The sequence below is a fragment of the Acomys russatus genome, chromosome 3, assembly GCF_903995435.1.
Source record: "Acomys russatus chromosome 3, mAcoRus1.1, whole genome shotgun sequence".
In the NCBI taxonomy this organism is placed as follows: Eukaryota; Metazoa; Chordata; class Mammalia; order Rodentia; family Muridae; genus Acomys; species Acomys russatus.
This window is the reverse complement of record NC_067139.1, coordinates 80645539-80668849: the sequence shown is the minus strand read 5'-3', so window position 1 is coordinate 80668849 and position 23311 is coordinate 80645539. Positions and strand designations below refer to the sequence as shown.

General features: G+C 36.6%; 2 protein-coding genes across 2 annotated transcripts; both read left to right on the top strand.

Moving 5' to 3' along the window:
• Positions 1-2804: 2804 nt before the first annotated feature.
• Positions 2805-3731, top strand: LOC127186745 (olfactory receptor 4N2-like). Its single transcript, XM_051142984.1, has one exon. It carries the CDS (start codon positions 2805-2807, stop codon positions 3729-3731), a length of 927 nt encoding a protein of 308 aa, XP_050998941.1.
• Positions 3732-22300: 18569 nt separating this feature from the next.
• Positions 22301-23218, top strand: LOC127186747 (olfactory receptor 4K2-like). The gene has a single exon (XM_051142986.1). It carries the CDS (start codon positions 22301-22303, stop codon positions 23216-23218), a length of 918 nt encoding a protein of 305 aa, XP_050998943.1.
• Positions 23219-23311: the final 93 nt, after the last annotated feature.

The window sequence follows — 23311 nt, the reverse complement described above, 5'->3', positions numbered from 1 at the left end:
TAGAATACACCTTTGTAAGCAAGTATATTTTCTACATGTAATAAATTTTGGAATAGAAACCCAGTTGGACATAAGTAATGATTTGAGGAAAGGAGAAACTCTACACACTCTAATACATAGTAATTTTACAAATAAAAATGACATACATTTCTAATATATTAACATTCATAATGCTTTATGGCTTATTTTTATTTTATTCCTTGTTTAAATCTTTATCCATAACCTGTTGGCATCTTGACAGTTCCCATTGAAACTCTCTACAGCATTGTTAGCCTTTAAATCCCCAAGGCCAATTCTCCATTGCATCACAAATTAGCTGTGTATTTCATATTTTAAAAGAGCTCTATGTGAGAAGAGAAATTAACAAATTTGGGACAATCAGGTATTGTCTATTTCATTCCAAGACGGAGATATTTGCTGTGTGGGAGTATTGGTAGACTGTTAAGTAAATGTGTCTATTATTCTTCAAATTTACAAAAAATAAAAAAGAAATGCAAGCAGATATAACTGATTTAATTCTTTAGGTGTTACTCTTACTGTCTAGAATTAAAAGAAATATAGCAGAAATAAACCAGTATGTGGATTCTGAATTAAAGTGGATTCTCAGTAATATAGTTTTTTTTTCCTGGTATTTAGAATTGTCATATTAGGAATGGATATCATTCAATAAAATATGAAATCATTTTAATGTTTATTTTTAGTTTTACATTTACAGAAATGGTATACTGAGAATTAAAAAGAAAATATTTCCTAGAACCCTGGTTTTGTAAAATACTGGTTCTCCTTTCATACAAGCTGATGAACACTGATCTGTTGCTTTGGTATCAGGCTGAAGATAAACCTATGTCTCTTCTGATTTTGGAATCTTAGATTTATGTAGTTATCAAACTCAAGAATTTCACTCTGAAAATAGGGAAAGGCAATCCATATCATAGATTACTTCTTAGAACTTAGAATACATATGTATTTGTATATTTATACAAAGTATATTGGTCATAGCCATCTACCACTCTATCTCTTGGGCTGCCTTTAGGGCCTCCTTTCCTGTCTCTCTTGAAAGTATGTGCCTATCCATGTGTACATGTATGTATGCCCATCCACTATACACATTTTGAGTTTTGATTTTGCTTATGATACAACATATGTATTTACATATGTATTTTTTAAACTTTAAAAAATATATTTTATTAATTTATTCGTATTACATCTAACTTGTTATCCCATCCCTTGTATCCTCCCATTCTTCCCTCCCTCCCACTTTCCCCCTATTCCCCTCCGCTATTACTGTGACTGAGGGGGACCTCCTCCCCCTGTATATGCTCATAGGGTATCAAGTCTCTTCTTGGTAGCCTGCTATCCTTCCTCTGAGTGCCACCAGCCCTCCTACACTTCATTTTTAATGATATTATTTAAAAAGCCAAAGTATTGTATAACTACAACTGTGTAACACATTTTTAAAATTAGATTGAAGTATTCTTAAGTAATTTATGAGTCTTTGGTTATTTTCGATTCGAATTTCATTTCTTTCATAAACTACTTGTGGCACACATAAACAACATTATATATATGTACTTATACATGTATTCATTTTACTTTGACACTATATAAACTATACAACTAAAAGAGGATTTCAAAAGATCAGATAAAAATATACATGCCAAGAAACTATTTACATGTTTTTCCACATACATTCATATTATGATACATGTACACAATAAACTACCTATAGCAAGAAGAGTCATGACACAATCAGGGATTATATAAATGCTACATTGTTAGTGTTTTGGCTATTGGTATTTGACAGCCTGGAAGAAAACATCTTTCCTATCTTGGTGCATCTAAAATTCTGAATGTGAATCAATCTCAATCATATCTTGTCATTATCAACTTAAAACATCTATCTAGACCTAAAAACATCTTAACCCCTAAACAACTAATCTTCATTGTAAAACTAAGCTACCTGGTCTTCAACTCCATCAGAGACTTGAGAAGGAATAAACCTGATTACCTGAGTATGCCGGGAGTGCAGGTTAGTAGCTTCCCAAATGAGAAGGTGACAGAGACAGTTTGCTATCTGAATAGTCACCCAAAACTCTCTATAACTTTGGAGCATCTTCTTCAGCATGAACAGTAATTTATCATGTTTATTTTGATACAGAGTGCAGGCCTCATAGCAAGATATTTACAAAAGATAGTATCAGTTTGCCATTATTCAATTAACTAAAAGTTCTGTATTTACAGCTGGATAATGCCTACATCTTCTGTAAGGGAAAATAAAATGTTCTCAGAAAAATTCTGGTTTCCAGCATTCTTGAGGCAAAATTTATCTCTAAAAATATCAATGAATATGTAGTTTAATAGATTTGATGAATAAATATATAAAATAATTATGATATAATAAATACATGCATTTGCTATCAATCTTCATTCAGTCCCATGTGAAATGTATTCATGAAGACTTCAATACCTTCAACAAGCTGTTTTTTGTTTTGTTTTTCATCAGGAAGACAAATAATCTTTTTGAGGACAATGAGAAATAAACCCAGAGCAATGGCATCTCTAATTTCACATGAGAGAGTCAAGCTGAAATTCTAGACTACAGCTAGAAAGAAGGTGTGACTTCAAGAACAAGATGTTGGCATTCATGAAACAGAAAAGCTAAAATACTGGGAATGGCTTATTTGTATAGAGAGGTGAGTTGATGCACTTGTGTCTAACCATGCTTCTAGAAGGAGAATAGCTATGATCTAGTCAGAAAAGATATAAGGAATTATTTTATTTGTTAATGTTGTGTAGGGACCATGATGGAGACAGAAAACAGGACAGTTGTCACAGAATTCATTCTTATAGGACTGACTCAATCACATGACATTCAACGTTTGGTCTTTGCTCTGAGCTTAATTTTCTACATCATCATCTTGCCTGGAAATATGCTCATCATCTTCACCATAAGGTCCGACCCTGGACTCATTGCTCCACTTTATTTCTTCCTGGGAAATTTGGCCTTCCTGGATGCCTCCTACTCCTTCATTGTGACTCCCAGGATGTTGGTGGACTTTTTTTCTGAGAAGAAGATAATTTCCTACAAAGCCTGCATCACTCAGTTATTTTTCTTGCACTTTCTTGGAGGAGCTGAAGGGCTACTTCTGGTCGTGATGGCCTTTGACCGCTACATTGCCATCTGCAGGCCTTTACACTATTCCACTGTGATGAACCCCAGGCTCTGCTATGTGATGCTGTTGGCTCTCTGGTTTGGGGGTTTCGTTCACTCCATCATTCAGGTTGTCCTTATCCTCCGATTACCCTTCTGTGGCCCAAACCATCTAGATAACTTCTTCTGTGATGTCCCACAGGTCATCAAGCTAGCCTGCACTGACACCTTTGTAGTTGAGCTCCTAATGGTCTTCAATAGTGGCCTGCTTACCCTTGTGTGCTTCCTAGGCCTTCTGACTTCCTATGCCGTTATCTTGTGCCATGTGCACAGGTCATCTTCTGAAGGAAAAAACAGAGCCATATCCACGTGTGCCACTCATGTTATACTTATCTTCCTCATGTTTGGCCCTGCAATTTTTATCTACACACGCCCATCCACAGCCTTATCAGCTGACAAAGTGGTTTCTTTCTTCCACACAGTAATATTTCCCTTGATGAACCCTGTGATTTATACCCTTCGAAACCAGGAAGTAAAAAATTCCATGAAAAAGTTAATCATTCGGCATATAATTTGTTAATTGGTTTTTAAATGAGCAATCAAGGCGATAATTTATCTGGCTTTTATTGTTGTAAAACAAATGCTGTTTTTCCTGAGTATATCTACTTTTTCAGGTAGTATATAGCAATTCAATGGAGTTACACATAGGGAGAGAATAAACTATGTTTTAAAGGTTGAGAAAGGATCATCTGAGTTGTTGAAGTATATTGGATGAGTGTGGTAAATGCAGAGACCAAAATTTGTAAGATGTATAAGTAAGAAACTCTAAAGGGTTTCACGTTGGCTTGTTTTAAGTCAACTTGACACAAGCTAGAGTCATCTGAAAGTAGGGAACCTCAGTTGAGGAATGTCCCAGAAGGTCTCGATGTAGAGCAGTTTTTTTAAACTGGTGATTGACATTGCGTATCATGTCACCCCGGGGGTGGTGGTTCTAAGTTCTATAAAGTATCAGGCTGAGGAAGCAATAGGCAGCACCCTCACATGGGTTCTGCTCTGCATCACCTCTTGCCATCAGGGTCCTACACTGATTGAGATTCTAGTCTGACTTCATTAACTGATAGATTGAGATATGTAAATGTGAGTGATTTGAACCCTTTCCTCCCTAATTTGCCTTCAGTTATGGAGCTTCATGATAGCAATAGTAACCCCAACCAGGACAGGCTCTAGGCTGAGATAGAGAGGGTCTGTATCCCCTAATGTGGTAATAGCAACGTAGTATTTTAAGCATAAGCACAACTAACCCACAGTTCTACCCACTGTGTAATGGATCAGGACCATAGGCTTCTATGAATAGATTAATTTGTTGTGATTTGAGGACTAACAGTTTAGAAAATACCACCATCCAAATGCAGAGGATTTTTTTTCTGCTACATGCTGAGGTCCTCACTTAATCTCAACATCAACTGGACAAAACACAAGCAAGTTTTGGGGCATTTTTTTCTCTCTTCCGACTGTTCCTCAAGTTGAGACACAGCTTATTTTGACACTTTGCCTTTCTCATCATCGAGACCATGGGAAAACATCTTATTAACAATATCTTATTGCTTTACAAGATGGTCTTCCCTGAGGTAATTTTTAAACAGTTCATCCCCTCACAGTCAAACTCACTGATGCCTCTCCTTGCTTCTTTATAAAAGTAAGACTTGAGTAAGATTATATAAAAGTACAACTTCTGTGAGCATATCTACACTATCTACCTTCAGTATTGTCATCAGTGTTCTCCATGCACAGTGTTTAGTTAATCCAAGTGCTTCCTGGGGTTCCTTTGCTCCTTGCCTTCTGATTCAAGCACTTCGTAGACATTATTCTTTCTCAACTTCTTTTACTTTCCCCAACCAAAGTATAATGGCTTCTCTATCAGACCTCCATTGCATTCACTGTTTTTAAATAGGATATTGCCATTTCAAATACTCATTTCTTAAACTATTGTGAATGATAAGAAAGAAAAAGAAATTCTCGTGTGTGTGTGTGTGTGTGTGTGTGTGTGTGTGTGTGTGTGTGTGTATTTGTTTTGCCTTCATGTATGCCTGTGCACTACACCTTTGCCTGTTGTACACAGAATTCAGAAGAAGGTTTTGGATCACATAGAAGTGCAGTTATGGGTGGTTGTGATCTATCATGTGGGCTCTCAGGATTGAACCCAGGTCCTCTGCAAAAGTAGTAAATGCTCTAAACCACCGAGATATCATTCTGGCTTCTAGTCAACATTTTTCATCTATATCGGTACCGGCCCTCCTTACTTGGAACAGGTGCTACTGAATGCTTACTGGGCAAAGAAGGACAGCTTTTGATGTCAAATTCATGTGTTTTAGTCTCTGTTCAGCTTCCTTGTGGAAATATCCATCTACAGGGAAACTCAAAAAAGACACTGCTTGTTTATACTCTCCTTTTCTACATCTTATACAGGAAGCATTTATCACTTTTCACAGTTTGCTTTCATGCAGCTTTCTCACAAGTTAATAAATCTCTCTCTTTACTTCAATTACACAAAAATTCTGGGTGTTTTATCACCTTTATATTACATCACTTTAAATGTTTAGTCTTGATAAAGATAAAAATAAGAACGTATAGACTACTTAAATTATTTATTTTTGAGATTATATTTAAATTATAATTTTTCTTCCTCTAAACCCTCCTATATTCCCTTTCCCACTCTTCTTCAAATTCATAGCTTCTTTTTTCATTAGTTATTATTAGATGCATATATATACTTAAATATAGCCCACTGAGTTCATATAATGTTGCTTATTTGTATGTCTTCAAAGCTTATCATTTGCCACTGGACAATCAATCAGTGTACTTTCCCCAAGGGAGGGCTACCTCTCCTGCTCACAGTGGTCTTTTGCTCCTACTGTAGGGTTGAGGCCTCTTGCACTCTTCCTCTTCCTCTTCCAGTCTGACATGTTTGTTGGTGTCATCCTTGTTCAGTTCATGTTTTAGCAGTCACGTTGGTGAGACTTTACCTGGATAGCTTCTGATGTTACTAAGGAGACATACTGCATGGAGCTGCAAACTCCTTGATACTATGGCTATTAAAATGTTTCTGACTCCTTTCCCTCATTGTTCACTGGACCTTAGATGTGGGAACGTTTTGTAGATACATCCATTGGAACAGTGTGATCCCTAACAACGGTCTGTAAACATTTGTTTTTATAACCACAGATAAGTGAAGCCCTCACCCCTCACCATGGACACATTTGTCCAGCTACTTCTTCCATTTTGGTTTTACTGTTTACCTAGGTACACTGTCTTATGATGCCCTTAATTTCCTCTATTCAGGTAGATGGTTTAGACACCTCTATCACCCATAGTGCTTTTTTTTTTCCTTGGGAAATCACTTTCTTATTCTCTGGAGACTAATCATCATTTTTCTCTGTGGCAGCATAGCACAAGTTTTTTTATGGACAAATATTTTTGAGAAACAACACAACTCTTTCCATATATATGTGTGTATACATAAATAGACACACATACATATATACACATATATAGTACATGGTATGGGTACAGCTCTGAAAGATAATTAATATAATGGTCGTGTAGAAATAAATTTTACACTTGATCTTAGGCAAAAGGCCGAGAAACAATGTAGAAATAAATTTTAACAAATGTGTATTAGTCCTTAAGTCACTTTTGTATTTGTTCAGGGTATTAATATTTTTGTAAGAAGGATAAATTTTGGCCATACAGTTATACACTATAGATATTTTGACTAAATTATTAAGAAATATTGCTTTCTCCAAAGATAGTTACTAATGAAAGTAATGTTAATGGTGTCAAGAAATAGGAAAATTGTTGAATATACTGCATTATGTTAAAGAATATAATTATGCAGTGTTTATAAAAATAAAATAACTTGCCAGTATTATGTTAATTAATTGAGAAAATCCAGAAACAAAATGTTGCCTTCATTATTATGCTAATGTGAAACAAAGATTGTGCAGTGCACATCTATGATTATAGAACATTAGTTACAATCCTTGGGGCATAGTCACCATAAAGATTATAGGAAGTGGGTGACTGTATGTATGAAAAAATGTCCTAGTACACTTTCATGGGAATGTAAGGTACAGGCATTATAGAAAATGGTACAGAAGTTAGTTGTTCTAATACTGAAAAAGACTAGCGCATCCATATGACTCAGCAATCCCATTCCTGGGCATTCATCTGAAGTAACTGAAATCAGTACCTTAAACAAATATCAGAACTGCCATATTTACTGTAGCTTTATTCCCAGTAACTATTGTACGAAAACAACATATTTGCCAGCTGACAGATACATAGCTAAAATCTGATGTACAGGCACATACCCCCAAGAATGATATTTAATGAAAGAAAGTGAGGCATTTTTATTTGTGACAAGATAATTTAACTTTTAGAAGAGATTTTATTAATCCAATAAAAATATATCAGAGAGGATCTTCTGTATCACTTACTTGTAGTTATAATATAAAAAATAGAAATCCTAAGATCAGGTAGTACAGTAGTGCTTACTAGGGTATGGAATTGAAGAAAATAAGAGGATGCTTATCAAAGACCATAATATGGTATTAAAAGGAAAAATTTCGTAGTAATTCCTGAAGTTCTAATGTTCGACACCACGACTACAAAGTTCTCTATTGTTGATTCAGAACATAATAGAGTAGGCTTTAGCATCCTACTATCCATTTCCATCCCCATGAGATAACTATGTGAGGTGACGATTGTGCAGTGTATCTGTATAAAGAATTATTGTTTTTTATATCTTGAGTATATTCACCATTAATTGTACAAGTAAATATTTAATAACTAAAGATCTATAAACTCTGCGACCACAATGACAACAGGCCTGACAAAACATACCCACTGATGTAATCATAGCAGAGTATTATGGGATTAATCAAACACTTTCTGACTGGATTTACCTTCCTCTATACAAGAAGATACCCATAGCAGACACCAAGAACCTGTGTCTAGTCAGTTAATAGACCTGTAGGAAAAAGAATTAATATTATTCTGCTAAGTGGACATAATATTAATTCACTTTCTTGTGACTCTAGCCTAATGAATCTCTCAAATCTCATGAGAAAGGAAAAATGTTCTCAGTTAGTGTTTAAATTAAGCAAATTAAAACGGAACAACAACAAATACTAAGATCAGGATTCTTCCTCCATATCTATTTAGGTATCTACTGCTGTCGAGGCAGTTTTTTTATCGTACAATAGCAGAATATTTTCTCTGAGAAGTATTATGACTTCAAAGTCATCTTGAGGTCTCAAGCTATCTTCAAACAGTCTTTCTGCTTATGTCATTTCATTAGCAAAACCATGCATCCAAAAAAAAAGCAGTTATTGCATGCAAAATTTTAAAAAACTGCCAGTAGACTCTCTACTTTAACAGAACTGCTAGAAGTTCAGTCCCATTCTTGCCCTCCTAAACACAGTGTCTCACCCCACAAGTGGGAAAGGGACTCCTTGTTTTACCAGAGACCATGTTGGTGGCTAGGAATTTAACCCCCAGCTTGAGTAGAGACCCTGTTGCTTAGCCACAGGCCATACCAACCAGATGACCAGAGGGGGAAAAAAAGAAAAAAAAAAAAAAAAAAAAAAAAAAAAAAAAAAAAAAAAGAAAAGAAAAGAAAGAAAAAACACCCATTCAACAAAGACAAACTCATGAATTAGCATCCTACCCGCAATCACCCCAAAACCCAGAAGCCTAGAGATCAGCATGAGAACAGAGTCAACAACATCCAAGGCAATATGTCAGCACCAGCACCCTGTAACCCTTCTACAGAAAGCCCTAAATAGTCCGCAAAAGTACAGCCTGTTAAAGCTGCTATATGAAGACAATTGAGGTCCTTAAGGAAGAAATGAATAAATTCCTTAAAAATTCCAGGAAACACAAACAAACAACTAGGGGAAATGAATAAATCTCTTAAAGAAGGGCAAAAATAACTGTGGGCAAAAACAAGAACTGGTCACAACTGAAAAATGGAAGGAGAAATAATAAAGAGAACATACAGGGACTGGAAACAATAAAGAAAATATACAGGGATCTGGGTGTGGTAACATACGCCTTTAATCCCAGCACTCAGGAGGCAGAGGCAGGTAGATTGCTGTGAGTTCAAGGCCATTCTAGACTAAAAAGCAAGTCCTGGACAGCCAAGGCTACACAGAGAAACCCTGTCTCAAAAAAAAAAAAAAAAAAAAAAAAAAAAAAAAAAAAAACCAAACCCAATAAATAAATAAATAAAAATTTAAAAAAATCTGAAAAACGCAGGTAAGCAAATAGAAATGGCAGGTACAAGAATCACAAACAGAATACAAGAGATGGAAAAGACGATTTTAGGCATTAAAGATACAATAGAAGAAATAAATAAACTTGTTAAAGAAAATGTTAAATCTAAGTCTCCTGATACAAAACAACCAGGAAATCTGGGACAGAATCAAAAGACCAAACCTATGAATAATAGGATTATAAGAAGGAGAAGATTACCAGTTCAATGGCCCAGAAAGTATTTTCAACATAAGCATAGAAATTTTTTTTCTAAACTAAAGAACAGATACATATAAAGGTAAAAGAATCATGCACAACACCAAATAGATTGAACCAGAAAATAAAGTCCCCTCACACATAATAATTAAACCATTAAACATTCAGAACAAAGAAAGAATATTAAAAGCTGCAGAAGAAAAAAATGCAAGTAACATATAAACACAGATATATTAGAACTATACCTAACTTCTCAATGGAAACTCTAAACTCCAGAAGGGCCTAGTCAGAAATTCATCAGAGTTTACTAGACAGATTCCAGCCCAGAATACTACACCCAGCAAAACTTTCAATTTCCATAGAAGGAGAAAACACAATATTCTATGATAAAATAAAATTTAAACATTATCTATTCACAAACTCAGGTACTAGAAGGAAAACTCCAACCTAATAAAGTTAACTACACCCATAAAAACAAAGGAAATAAATAATCTCAGAACAGCAAAACCAAAAGAAGATACACACACACACACACACACACACACACACACACACACACACAGCAGCAGCAACAACAACAGCAACAACAAAATAACAGGAATTAACAATCATTGATCATTAATATCTCTCAATATTAATGGACTCAATTCCCCAATAAAAAGATAGACTAACATAATGGGTGAGAATACACAATCTATCTTTTTCCTGTATACAAGAAACACATCTCAACATCAAAGATAGACATTATCTCAGAGTACAAGGCTGGAAAGAGATTTAAGCAAATGGACATAAGAAGCAAGTTGGTGTAGCCATTCTAATTTTTTTTCTGAAAGCAAGTTTTATTTAAATGAGAGTTTAAATGCATTACATAACATTAAAACTGGAAGGGAAAAGAAAACCAAAAGACCAGTTTGTTCCTTCATATGTTACTGGGAAGCTACTGCTATTCACTTGAAACCTCTACAGGTAGCCACATGACTCAATGGAGTCAGTTTTATATTTGTTCCCTTGTCAAAATCTAAACTGACACCAGGCTGGCATCATCCTTCAACTGTTTCAACAGTCTTTAGCTAGGATATATCAGTTTAAAAAGATGACCCTGGTGGCAAGCCAAATGTTCATGACTCCTCTGGAAAGGAGACTCTATCTGAATCCTGCCTACCTAGTCAGACAGCAGGAGTTCTTTCCATTTTTACTGCTAGAGGATCCTTCTAGTGACATAGCTGGTATGGTGTTACCCATCCTCCATTTCCCTAGGGCAGGGGCCTCCCCAGAGTGACATTTGAGGAGCTTCTGGCCAGATATAGCCTCCTGTAATCTTGGGGCTTTGGCCTCAGCTGAAACACTGTATTGCTTTGTTTCAGGCTGGACACTGCCAAGGCTTACTGTCTGGCCTGTTTAAATAGGAGACTTGCAGACTAGACAGCGTGGCTCTTTTCAGTTTATTGGATGAAGAAGTTACACTAGTCCAAGTTGAAAGCAGATCCCAAATGGTTATATTATACAAACTGTGAACTTTTAAAACTTGTGACAGGGAACAGAAGGGAAATTCTACTCATTGCAAGGACATCCTCACTTATGGGTTCAGAGCCACAAGCACTTAAAACCCATGAACATTCAGCTGGTCGTCCTTAGCCAGTCCGAGCTCTATCAGGAACTGGCATACGTTCTTGCACTGGTCACACTGTATCTGAATTACTTCTCTATATTCTGGATGCTCAATTACTGTACCATTGCAAGCAAATTTCTTCTTAAATGCCTTCACTAGTTACTATTTCTCACAATGTTAGCTACCCCTTGCACATCAGAAGCAATAGTCGTACTGCTGAATAAGCTCACCCTTTCTAGATCTTTCTGAACTCTGGCTGGCTGGTTCAACTCAGCTGTTCTTGCTCTAACTCCTCTCCAAGCTTACTGATTCAAACTGTAACACCTTACATGATATAGGCATATGATAGGGCTGTCTGAATGGACTCCCCGCGAAGAATTGAGGCCAAAATTTATAAGTGAGAATATGTACAACTAAAATGCTTCTGCACAAGTAAAGAAGCAACCAACTGAGTGAAACAGAAGCCCATAGAATGGGGAAGAATCTTTGCTAACTACCCAGATATGAACACATATTCTGGAGTAACTTCATAAACATGGAAATTAAAAAGGGACAATTATCACTGTGGGGGTTGGGCAAGTAATAGAGATAGGAATTCATGATACATATGCTCTGATTGTAAAACTGTAAAATTGGGAGCTCCAATTGGGGATGTAGAATGAATTAAATACAGAAGGAAGGAGAAAGGTAAATAAGAGTAAGAATGTCTGAAAAATTTATAAGGAATCATACTGTTACCTACACACCTAAAAAGCCAATAATAAACATAAGATTATGTATACGTATACACATATATTTAAATAAAATTTTCTTATCTTGGCTGACAGTACTTCCTTCAAAAGTCAAAAAACTATGTAACTGCAGCTCTGGTGCCAAGGATGAGAAATACTTCTTTGTATGCTCGTCAAGGTTGTACAAAAGACTTGCAAAGTGTTATAGACTATTGCTACTAATCTTCTTTGACACTCAGAGGTGTAAGATATATGTCCCTATTGATGAAGACACCTAAAGAAAGAAATTCCCATGATTATACAAGAAGCCTGCAGAACTCCAAATAGATTGGACCAGAAAAGAAAGGCCTCTCTCCACAAAATAACCAAAACAATGAATGTACAGAACAAATAAATAATATTAAAAGCTGGGAGAGAAAGGAGCCAAGTCCCATATAAAGGGAAATTATCAAGATTACACTTGACTTCTCAACAGAGACTATGAAAGTCAGAAGCACCTGGACAGATGTCATGCAGACACTAAGAGACCATGGATGCTAACCCAGACTACTATAGTGAGCAAAACTTTCAATCACCATAGATGGAGAAAACAAAGTATTCCACCACAAAACTAAATTTAAACAGTACCTAGCTACAAATCCAGCCCTACAGAAGAGACTGGAAGAAAAACTCCAACCCAAGGAGGATACCTTCACCCAGGAAAACGAAACAAATAAATAACCACACATCTGCAAAAACAAAGGAAAGGAAGCTCACACACATTCTACTACTACCAAAAGAAAAAAAGAAAAAAAGGAACCAACAACCACTGGTCATTAATATCTCTCAACATCAATGGCCTCAACTACCCAATAAAGAGACACAGGCTAACATAATGGATGTGAAAATAGGACCCGTCATTCTGCTGCATATAAGAAACACACCTTAGCAACAAAGATAAACATCATTTAAGAGTAAAGGACTGAAAAACCATATTCCAAGCAAAGGGACTAAAGAAGCAAGCTGGAGTAGCCATTCTAGTATCAAATAAACCAGACTTTCAACCAAAACTAATCAAGAGAGATGGAGAAGGATACTTCGTCCTCATCAAAGGAAAATGCACCAAGACGATGTCTCAATTTTGAACATTTATTTCCCAAATACAGGAGTACCCACATTTGTTTTTGTTTTTTGTTTTTTGTTTTCCATACGTACAGAATAATATGTTTTTCAAAATCAAATTTCAACCCTCATACAGGCCCATCATGGAATTTAGAATAGACATTTTTGGGGGTGGGATACTGGAAAGGCATGGAAGAACATACAGTGTGTAATGTGTTAACACCCTCAACAAAGACTCAGGTGGCATCCATAGTCATGAATGGTAATCCTTCTACAATAAAACCTCTTAGTTACATAAGGGTTAAATACAGGGTCTCACACCATCCTCTCTCTCTCTCTCTCTCTCTCTCTCTCTCTCTCTCTCTCTCTCTCTCTCTTTCTCTCTCTCTCTCTCTCCTCTCTTTCTCTTCCTCCCTCCCCCTCCCTATCTCCTTCCCTCCCTCCCCCTTAAATCCTTCTTCCCTCCCCCTCATGGCCCCCCTCATCAATGAGTTATAAAGAGCTTCTGATTTTGGACATTGGGAGGTTTTTTGTAACTAGTACAAGTTACACTTAGCAAGAATACAGGCAGAATTGAATAAAAGTCGGTAGGAACTCCCTGGGGGAACTGTCTGGAATTTATAGAAAGATTTTTAGTCCAGGTTTGAACTGCTTACCAGCACTATCATTCATCCCCCTAGAAACACTTTCCTAGCTTTGGAGTACCCACATTTGTAAAAGAAGTAGTACTAAAGCTTAAATCACACATTGAACCCCACACATTAATGGTGGGAGACTTTAACACCCCACTCTCCCCAATAGAGAGACCACCAAGACAGAAACTAAATGGTGAAATAATGAAACTAATAGACTTCACGAATCAAATGAACCTAACCAATGTCCACAGAACATTCCACTCAAACACAAAAGAAGATACCTCAGCACCTCATGGAATCTTCTTGAAAACTGACCATACACTTGGTCATAAAACCAACCTGAACAGATACAAGACTGAAATAATCCCTTTATTTTATCAGGCCACCATAGATTAAAGCTGGACCTTAACAACAGAAAGAACAGAAAGCCTACAAGCTCATGGAAACTGATCAACTCACTACTCAATGACCTATGGGTAAGGGATGAAATAAAAAGAGAAATTAAAAACTTCATAGAATTTAATGAAACCAAAGGCACAAGATACTCAAAGTTATGGGACACAGTGAAAGCAGTGCTAAGAGGAAAGATGATAGCATCAGTGTAATCCACCATGTAAACAAACTGAAAGAAAAAAAACTCACATGAACATCTCCTGAGATGTCAAAAAAGAATTTGACAAAATCCAATACCCATTCGTGTTTAAAATCCTGGAGAAATCAGGCATCCAAGGCACATAGCTCTACATAATAAAGGCAATATACAGCAAACCTATAGACAACATAAAACTAAATGGAGAGAAAATTAAATCAATGCCACTGAAATCAGGGACAAGACAAGGCTGCCCACTCTCTCCATATCTCTTCAATATAGTACTTGAAGACCTAGCTAGAGCAATAAGACAATTAACAGAGATTAAGGGGATACCAATTGAAAAGGAAGAAATCAAATTATCACTATTCACAGATGGTATGATAGCATACATAAATGACCCCAAAAAGTCCACCAAGGAACTTCTACAGCTGATAAACACCTTCAGCAAAGTGGGTGGATAAAAAAAAAAAATCAACTCAAAAAAATCAGCAAGTACCCCTGCTGTATACAAATGACAAATTGACAAATGGGTTGAGAAAGAAATTAGGGAAACTACATCCTCTCAGTAGTCACAAATAATATAAAGTATCTTGGTATAACTCTAACCAAACAAGTAAAAGACTTGTATGAAAAAAAATTCAAGCCTCTAAAGAATGAAATTGAAGAAGTTATCAGAAGATGGAAAGATCTCCCATGCTCATGGGTCAGAAAGATCAACATAATAAAAATGGCCATCTTACCAAAAGCAATCTACAGATTCAATGCAATTCCTATCAACATTGCTACACAATTCTTTACAGACCTTGAAAGATCATTTCTCAACTTCATATGAAAAAAAAAACCAGAATAACTAAACCCATCATGTACAATAAAATATCTTCCAGCAGAATCTCCATCCTGGATCTCAAGCTGTACTATAGAGCTCCGGAATAAAAACAGCATGGTACTGGCATAGAAACAGGCCAGTTGATCAGTGGAATCAAGACTCAGAAATAAACCCACACACTTTTGGACATAAAACCAGACACACTAAATCTGTTAGAACAAAAAATGGGGAAGACTCTTGAACTCATTCCCACAGGAGACAACTTCCTGAACAGAACACCAACAATTCAGGCTCTAAAGTCAGCAATTAATAAATGGGACCTCATGAATCTGAAAAGCTTCTATAAGGCAAAGGATACTGTCAATAGAACAAAACTACAGCCTAGAGATTGGGTTAGGATCTTCACAAACCCTACATCAGACAAAGGATTAATATCTAAAATATATAAGGAACTCAAGAAATTAAATAGCACCAAACCAAATAACCCAATTAAAAATGAGATACAGAGGTAAACAGAGAATTTTCAACAGAAGAATATCAAATGGCTGATAAACACATAAGGAAATGCTCAGCATCCCTAGTTATCAGGGAAATACAAATCAAAATGACTCTAAGATTCCATCTTACACCTATACGAATGGCTAAGATAAAAAACTCAAGTGGCAGCACATGTTGGCAAGGATGTGGAGAAAGGGGAACACTCCTCCATTGATAATGGGAGTATAAACTTGTACAACTACTTTGGAAATCAATCTGGCACTATCTCAGGAAATTGGGAATAATTCTACCTCAAGACCCAGCTATACCACTCCTGGGCATATACCTGTAAGATGATCCACCATACAATAAAAACATTTGCTCAATTATGTTCATAGCAGCTTTATTAATAATAATCAGAATCTGGAAACAGCCTTGATGTCCCTCAACTGAAGAGTGGATAAAGAAACTGTGATACATTTATACAATGGAATACTACTCAGCTACTAAAACAAGGAAATCATGAAATTTTCAGGCAAATGGATAGAACAAAAAATATCCTGAGTGAGGTAACCCAGGCCCAGAAACACATGCAGGTATATACTCACTCATAAGTGGATATAAACCACATAATACAGGGTAAACACACTACAATTCAGAGACTTATGCACTAACCAATGCGTGCATGTATTTATGTATGATGTGAACCTAGACCCTCTGCTCAAATGTAGAAGACAGGCAGCACAGTCCTTGTGGGTTCTACAATATGGGGTATAGGGACTACTTCTGACATGGACTCTGGCCCCCCAAATGCTGATTACTTCCCCTGGCAGGGAGGCCTTGCCAGGCCACAGAGGAAGAGGATACAGATAGTACAAATGAAATTTGTTAGGCTGAGGTCAGATGTTAGGGGAGGAGGGCTCCCTTTCTGAGGACTAGCAGAGGGAGGGAGAGGGGATGAGGGAGGGAAGGTGGGATCAGGAGGCAATGAGGGAGGGGCCTACAATTGGTATGTAAAGTGAGCAAATTAAAAAGAAAAAAGAAAAAGGTCAAAATAAAACAGATGTCAAGTCAGTCTATACTTACATGAATTCAGACTGCAGAACAAGCAGGTAACTTATATTGCTAATCCCGCTACGTGGTAATAGCTCTGAGACTGGCAAAAAAAAAAAAAAAAAGCCATCAACAACATCTGAAATCCCTTCATGGTAAAAGCCCAGAGAGACCAGCAATGGAGAAAACATATCTCAATATAATAAAGGTTATACATGACAAACCTATAGCCACCATCATATTAAATGGAGAAAAATCTAAATCACTATCACTGAGATCAGGATCATAAAATGGGTGCCCATTCTCTCCATGCTTATGCAGTACAGTGCTTAAAGTATTAGTTATAGCAATAAGAGATGGAGCTAAAAGGGATACAAGTAGAAAAAGAAGTTAAAACATCTCTATGTGTAGATGGTGTGATTCTGTTACATGAGAGACCCCAAGGACTAACTGGAAACTCCTAGAGCTGATAAATAGTTCAAAATTGGTTACAAAACTGCCATATTCAAACCAATAACCTTCTTATATACTAAGGATAAACATATTGAAAAAGAAATAACAGAAACAATCCTATTCACAATAGACAAATAAAATAAAACTCCAAACAAACCTTCCAGAGAAAGTGAATGACATCTATAATCTACCATGAAAGACACTGAATAAAGACATTGACAAAGGCACTAGAAGACAGAGAGACCTCCCATGTACATGGGTGGTAGATTAATCTTGTGAAAAATGACCACTTTACCTAAAGCAGGCTACAGATCCAGTGTAATTTCCATCACAATTTTTAGGTAAATTGAGGGAACTGGAAAACGTATATTACATAAGACAGTGCTAACACAGAAAAACAAATGCATGTCTCCTATACCTGGATCCTAGCATTGAATCCTTAGCAAATGTTTAATGTACATACCAGGGAGCTACTGGGGGGAGTCACTGAGGGGATAAGGGGAGAAATAGCTAACACTAAGGATATTTAAAAAAAGACCACATTGTAGCTAGACAGATGTCTCCGCAGTTAAGATCCCCTGATGCTCTGTAGAGGACCTGGTTTTGGTGTCTAGCACCATACAGTAGCTGTCAATTAGTGGGAACTCTGGTTCCAGGGCATCTAACATGTTTTTCTTGTCTCTGCAGTCACTAAGTTCACAAATGGCATGATAACACACAGGCCAAAACACTTATGTGTATAAAATAAAATGGAATAAATTCATATTTAAAAATTTTAAACGGCACAGGTGAACCTAGTTTACAAGCTTCAAATACATATATGTGATATGCACACTCATATCACAGAAATACATAAACATTTAAATGAATTGTGATATCTTTTATGTGGACATAACCTAGTCACAGAAACAGCCCACTTTATGTTTGTCTTTGCTGAGTGTTTAGTGTCTTGTCAGATACTTCAGCTAACTGGTCAAAAATTATGGCAAGTATCTATCTTTTGGAGATAAATTAGCTGTGCCTTAAAGAATAGTTTCTAGCTTTGAGATTTTGAACAGTTAAGTGTAAATGGAAATATCTCTGTAATTTTTTTCTTTGGCTCCCTGTCCTAGACAGGCTCCAGCTGTACTGTCTTTTGTAAAGAACACTGTTTCATCATGACAGTGCCTCCTAATTTTTTTTTCTTTTTTTTATTAATTTATTCTTGTTACATCTCAATGTTTATCCCATCCCTTGTATCCTCCCATTCCTCCCCCGCCCCATTTTCCCATTATTCCCCTCCCCTATGACTGTTCCTGAGGGGGATTACGTCCCCCTATATATTCTCATAGGGTATCAAGTCTCTTCTTGGCTACTTGCTGTCCTTCCTCTGAGTGCCACCAGGTCTCCCCCTCCAGGGGAGGACAATACAGGAGGTAAACTTTAAACCCCTTCCCAGATCTAGCCAATGGTCAGAATATTCTCCACAGTTGAGTGGAGAGTGTGATACGACTTTCTCACGTACTCTGGTGCCTCACATTTGACCAGTGCCTCCTACTTTAAATAAAGGAGGGACACCCACAGCTCTCTTTGCAACTCTGAAAGGGTTTCTATCTTAGCATTTTAATAAGTCCCACTGCAAGCAGATTGTAGGATGGAATCCCCGATTTCCTAAATGTCACTGTCTTCTAGAGGCTTCTATATCCAGAGCAGAGAAAATATATATTCGTGTTCCTGGCTACTGCTGCTTGCTAAGGCCAATGTGATTTCAGAAGACTTACACAGCTTTTAGGATGTGGTGAATCACATTCTGACTGCATAGCTGGTAAGTAGGTTACAAACTGGATTTAATAGTAAAGATCTTGGGAGCGAATTGTGTCTTGTGTCTTGGTAACACTTTTAAAAACTAATTACATAAGGTGTAAATGGATATATAATAAAGAAATGTATACTTAACTTGAAGAAGAAAGAAGGCATAATTTACTGCAGAGTAATTAGAGTTGCCTGTCTAGAGATGAAGAGTGAGGAAAGCTTCATTTGTGGCAATTGTAAGAATAGTTTTCAGGGTGCTGGAGAGATGGCTCAGAGGTTAAGAGCACTGTCTGCTCTTCTAGAGGTCCTGAGTTCAATTCCCAGCAACCACATGGTGGCTCACGGCCATCTATAATGTGATCTAATGCCCTTTCCTGTCATGCAGGCAGAGCACTGTATACACAATGAATAAATAAATCTTAAAAAAAAAGAAGAATAGTTTCCATCATAATGAAATCATTGTCAGGGAAGTATGAAAAACAGCAAAATGTGTTAGCCATACTTTTTAATATGAATTAAATAATTTTGTGTATGAGAAATTTTAATTATTTTGTTATCATGGTATTTTACTGAATCCCTAAAATTAAGCAAGATTTAGATATTTTGTTGCATGGTGCTATGTCAATTATTACTAATAAAATTACACAAAGGAACACTTATTTTCAATCTTGGAACTGTCTTTGGCTGTCACTCCAGAGCTACGCTAGGGGCATCAAGAACTTCATGTACTCTAACTCTCACAACTCAGGGCCCTCAGGTAGGAGGGCTGCTGAGATATGATCTAGGTAAAAAACATCCTCAGGTAGGAGGGCTGCTGAGATATGATCTAGGTAAAAACATCCTCAGGTAGGAGGGCTGCTGAGATATGATCTAGGTAAAAACATCCTCAGGTAGGAGGGCTGCTGAGATATGATCTAGGTAAAAACATCCTCAGGTAGGAGGGTTGCTGAGATATGATCTAGGTAAAAAACATCACTACTACTCTTGTCTACTGAGTGATGGTCCCATTTTAAGAATTCTACAATATTGTTATCTGAAAGAATTTCACAATGTTTATTTATCATGAAAAAGCAAAGTGAATGCGTACAAGTAAATAGTGTGCAAATGTACTTTCTTCTTTGTGGGTAAACAGGAAGCTACTTACGTGAAAGATAGCATTAATGGTAACGGTTTAAATTTGAGCATCGAATGTCCAGTAAGTTAAATATAAAACAATGACAAAGATTATAACTTGGAGAGCACAATTTTTTTCTTTTGTACAGCATTTAAGAAGTGAAGTTGATGTTTTATTCCCTTTGTCATCTTCCTGGTTCTGAATGAGCTATAGGGTATGCCACAACTGAGCAACTGTCATAGGATTCCTTCTCTCAGGGAAGAAGATGCAGTGAGTGGGAGTTTTGTGTTAAGTGCTCAAAAGGGAAGCCAACTTATTTTGGAAGAATTGCTTTAATTTTTACTAAGATTTATTCTTTAGCTAGAAACCACAATGCCACTCTAACTCCAGGCACATGCTGAACTGTGAATTCGGACGAAGGTGACTGAACGTTGTTCCCTGAATTGATACACTGGCATCAGCAGAAGGGTGAAGTCTCTCTGTGTTAATCTTTAGTCAGAAGCAATTTCAATCCTAGTCTCAAATTTTTATATATTGATTTTTGTAATATATGCATTTTCATTACTATTTCAAGCACATTTTGAGCATTATTAAAAGTAAACTAGGCCGGGCGTGGTGGCGCACGCCTTTAATCCCAGCACTCGGGAGGCAGAGGCAGGCGGATCGCTGTGAGTTCGAGGCCAGCCTGGTCTAAAAAGTGAGTCCAGGACAGTCAAGGCTACACAGAGAAACCTTGTCTCGAAAAACAAACAAAACAAAACAAAACAAAAAAAAAAAAGTAAACTAATGAAAGATAAATAGTGGAAAAATTCAGTTTGTTCATTTCATTTACTTTTGAGCACACTCTGAATTTATGATAAAGATGTCATTCTTTCCTACCTACCTACGTTAATATGAAGAATAACTTAAATGTTACTATAGAAAGACACTTTAAATTTCTTGGCACAAATCACCTTGTTTCATTCACATATTTAAACTTTAATCTCTTTTAGTGTAGTTAGAAAATTTGTATATAAAATAAGAAGTAAAAATCACATTTTCAAAGATGGGTAATATATGAGATTTGATATTAACATATGTATTAATAGACAAGTTATTACTAAAACTATAGATGAAATGCAGTGACAATTCTAAAATGGGTTAACATGGCAAAAGGATCCACCTGTAAAATATTGGTTTAACCAAAAATGAGGAAAGAAGTTATATTGGTGCTATACAGATTTTTTTTATAACTAACAGCTGAAATAGCATTAGATTGCTCTTGATTGATTTATTGATCATTTTTTTCTCATAAACATGCACTTTACAAAGAATTTAGTTACACTTTCTTCAGTCAAAATCTACTGTGCATTAGGCAGCTAGAGGAGTTAACTTGTCTCTCACATTAGCTTTCATCAGTTGGGACCCACTTTTATTTCATTTGTTCCATGCTTTTGACATTTTGATAGTCATTCGTACACAATAACATTTTCAAAATATAGGAGAACTGTCACTGAAAAATTAACTTAAAAATGGACTGAGTTCTGGAAGTATGTTTCTAAGCATCTCATCTTAGTTTAACACACCAGCATTGTGGTGCATACTGAGGATCCAGAGCGCAAATGATGGACATTGTCTTTAAAAGAACTGTTCTTGATATAAGCTGAGGTTACCGCTCAGGTGTTCACAAGTATATTTTTTTGGTCATTAATAATTTCATGAGCTTAAAAATGTAAAGGTAATGAATTTGTCATTCTCATAGAGTGAAGCTTTGTGAAGTCACCATATTTTTAATTATTATGAATTAAAAACACCCTCAGAATGGCTGGTTGGTAATGATTCCACTTCTTGCACATAAGAAAAAGCTTAGAGAACTCAGTTCTTATTTTCTTGTATATGTATTGTGTAACACATCCAATGAGCTTAGTACATCTTTCTATACCCCCTGAAACCTGCGTGTAGTCAGATGGGGGTTTTGGGGATGATGATGGTCAGGCTGACACATACTGTGCTTGCTTGCTGGACAGATCCAAGAGGCTGTGCTTTTCAGGTGTCACCAGCACCAGTTATCTAAGTGGCTCCAAAAGAAAACCATTTCACACCTAAGAACACTTTTAGATAGATTCTAGGTAACCAGTGAGCTAGATAATTATTAAGTTATGTCATAAGTTCTTCATGTACAGCTATAGAAACATTGTGTGTTCCCAACACTATAATTTTGTCTCTTTCATGAATACAGAGCAGAGTCTACAGATAGATGGAGAGGATTAACCATTCCAGAGTGCCAGAATTCGTGTTGCTTGGACTTACTGATTCTCCCGAGCTTCAAATATTCTTCTTTGTGGCATTTTCCATTTTTTATTTAATGACAATGTTTGGGAACTGCCTAATTCTGTTCACTGTCCTCTCCACCTCACATCTTCACTCCCCCATGTTCTTTCTTCTCAGCAACCTTTCCCTGATTGACATATGCCTCTCCTCCTTTGCAACACCAAAGATGATCACGGACTTCTTTGTTCACCATAAGACCATCTCTTTTGAGGGGTGCATTTCTCAAATGTTTCTTTTGCATCTTTTCACTGGAACTGAAATTGTACTGCTGATTTCCATGTCTTTTGACAGGTATATTGCCATATGTAAACCTCTCTACTACTCAACAATTATGAGCCAAAAGGTGTGTGTTGGGCTGGTGGTAACTTCTTGGTTGGTAGGCTTCCTACATACAACCAGTCAACTGGTTTTTATCCTCTATTTGCCCTTCTGTGGTCCCAATGTAGTAGACAGCTTCTTCTGTGACCTTCCTTTGGTAATCCAACTGGCTTGTATAGATACATATGTTCTTGGTATCTTCATGGTCTCAACCAGCGGTGTTATTGCTCTTATAAGTTTTCTGCTTTTGCTCATTTCCTATGTTGTGGTGCTTATCACTATCAGGAACCACTCCTCAATTGGATCATCGAAGGCTCTTTCCACCTGCACTTCACATTTCATAGTTGTGCTGATGTTCTTTGGACCATGCATTTTGATTTATGTGTGGCCTTCCACAAATTTTCTGATGGACAAAATACTCTCTGTCTTCTACACCATCTTCACTCCTTTTCTGAATCCACTAATCTATACTTTGAGAAACCAAGAAGTGAGAACAGCAGTAAAGAAGAAAATAAGTAACCAATAGTTCACTTTTGGGAAAATAAATCCACATTATACAGTGAAAGGATTGGAGAGATCCTGAGAGTATGCTCAGGTTTTTTTTTTTTTTTTTTTTTTA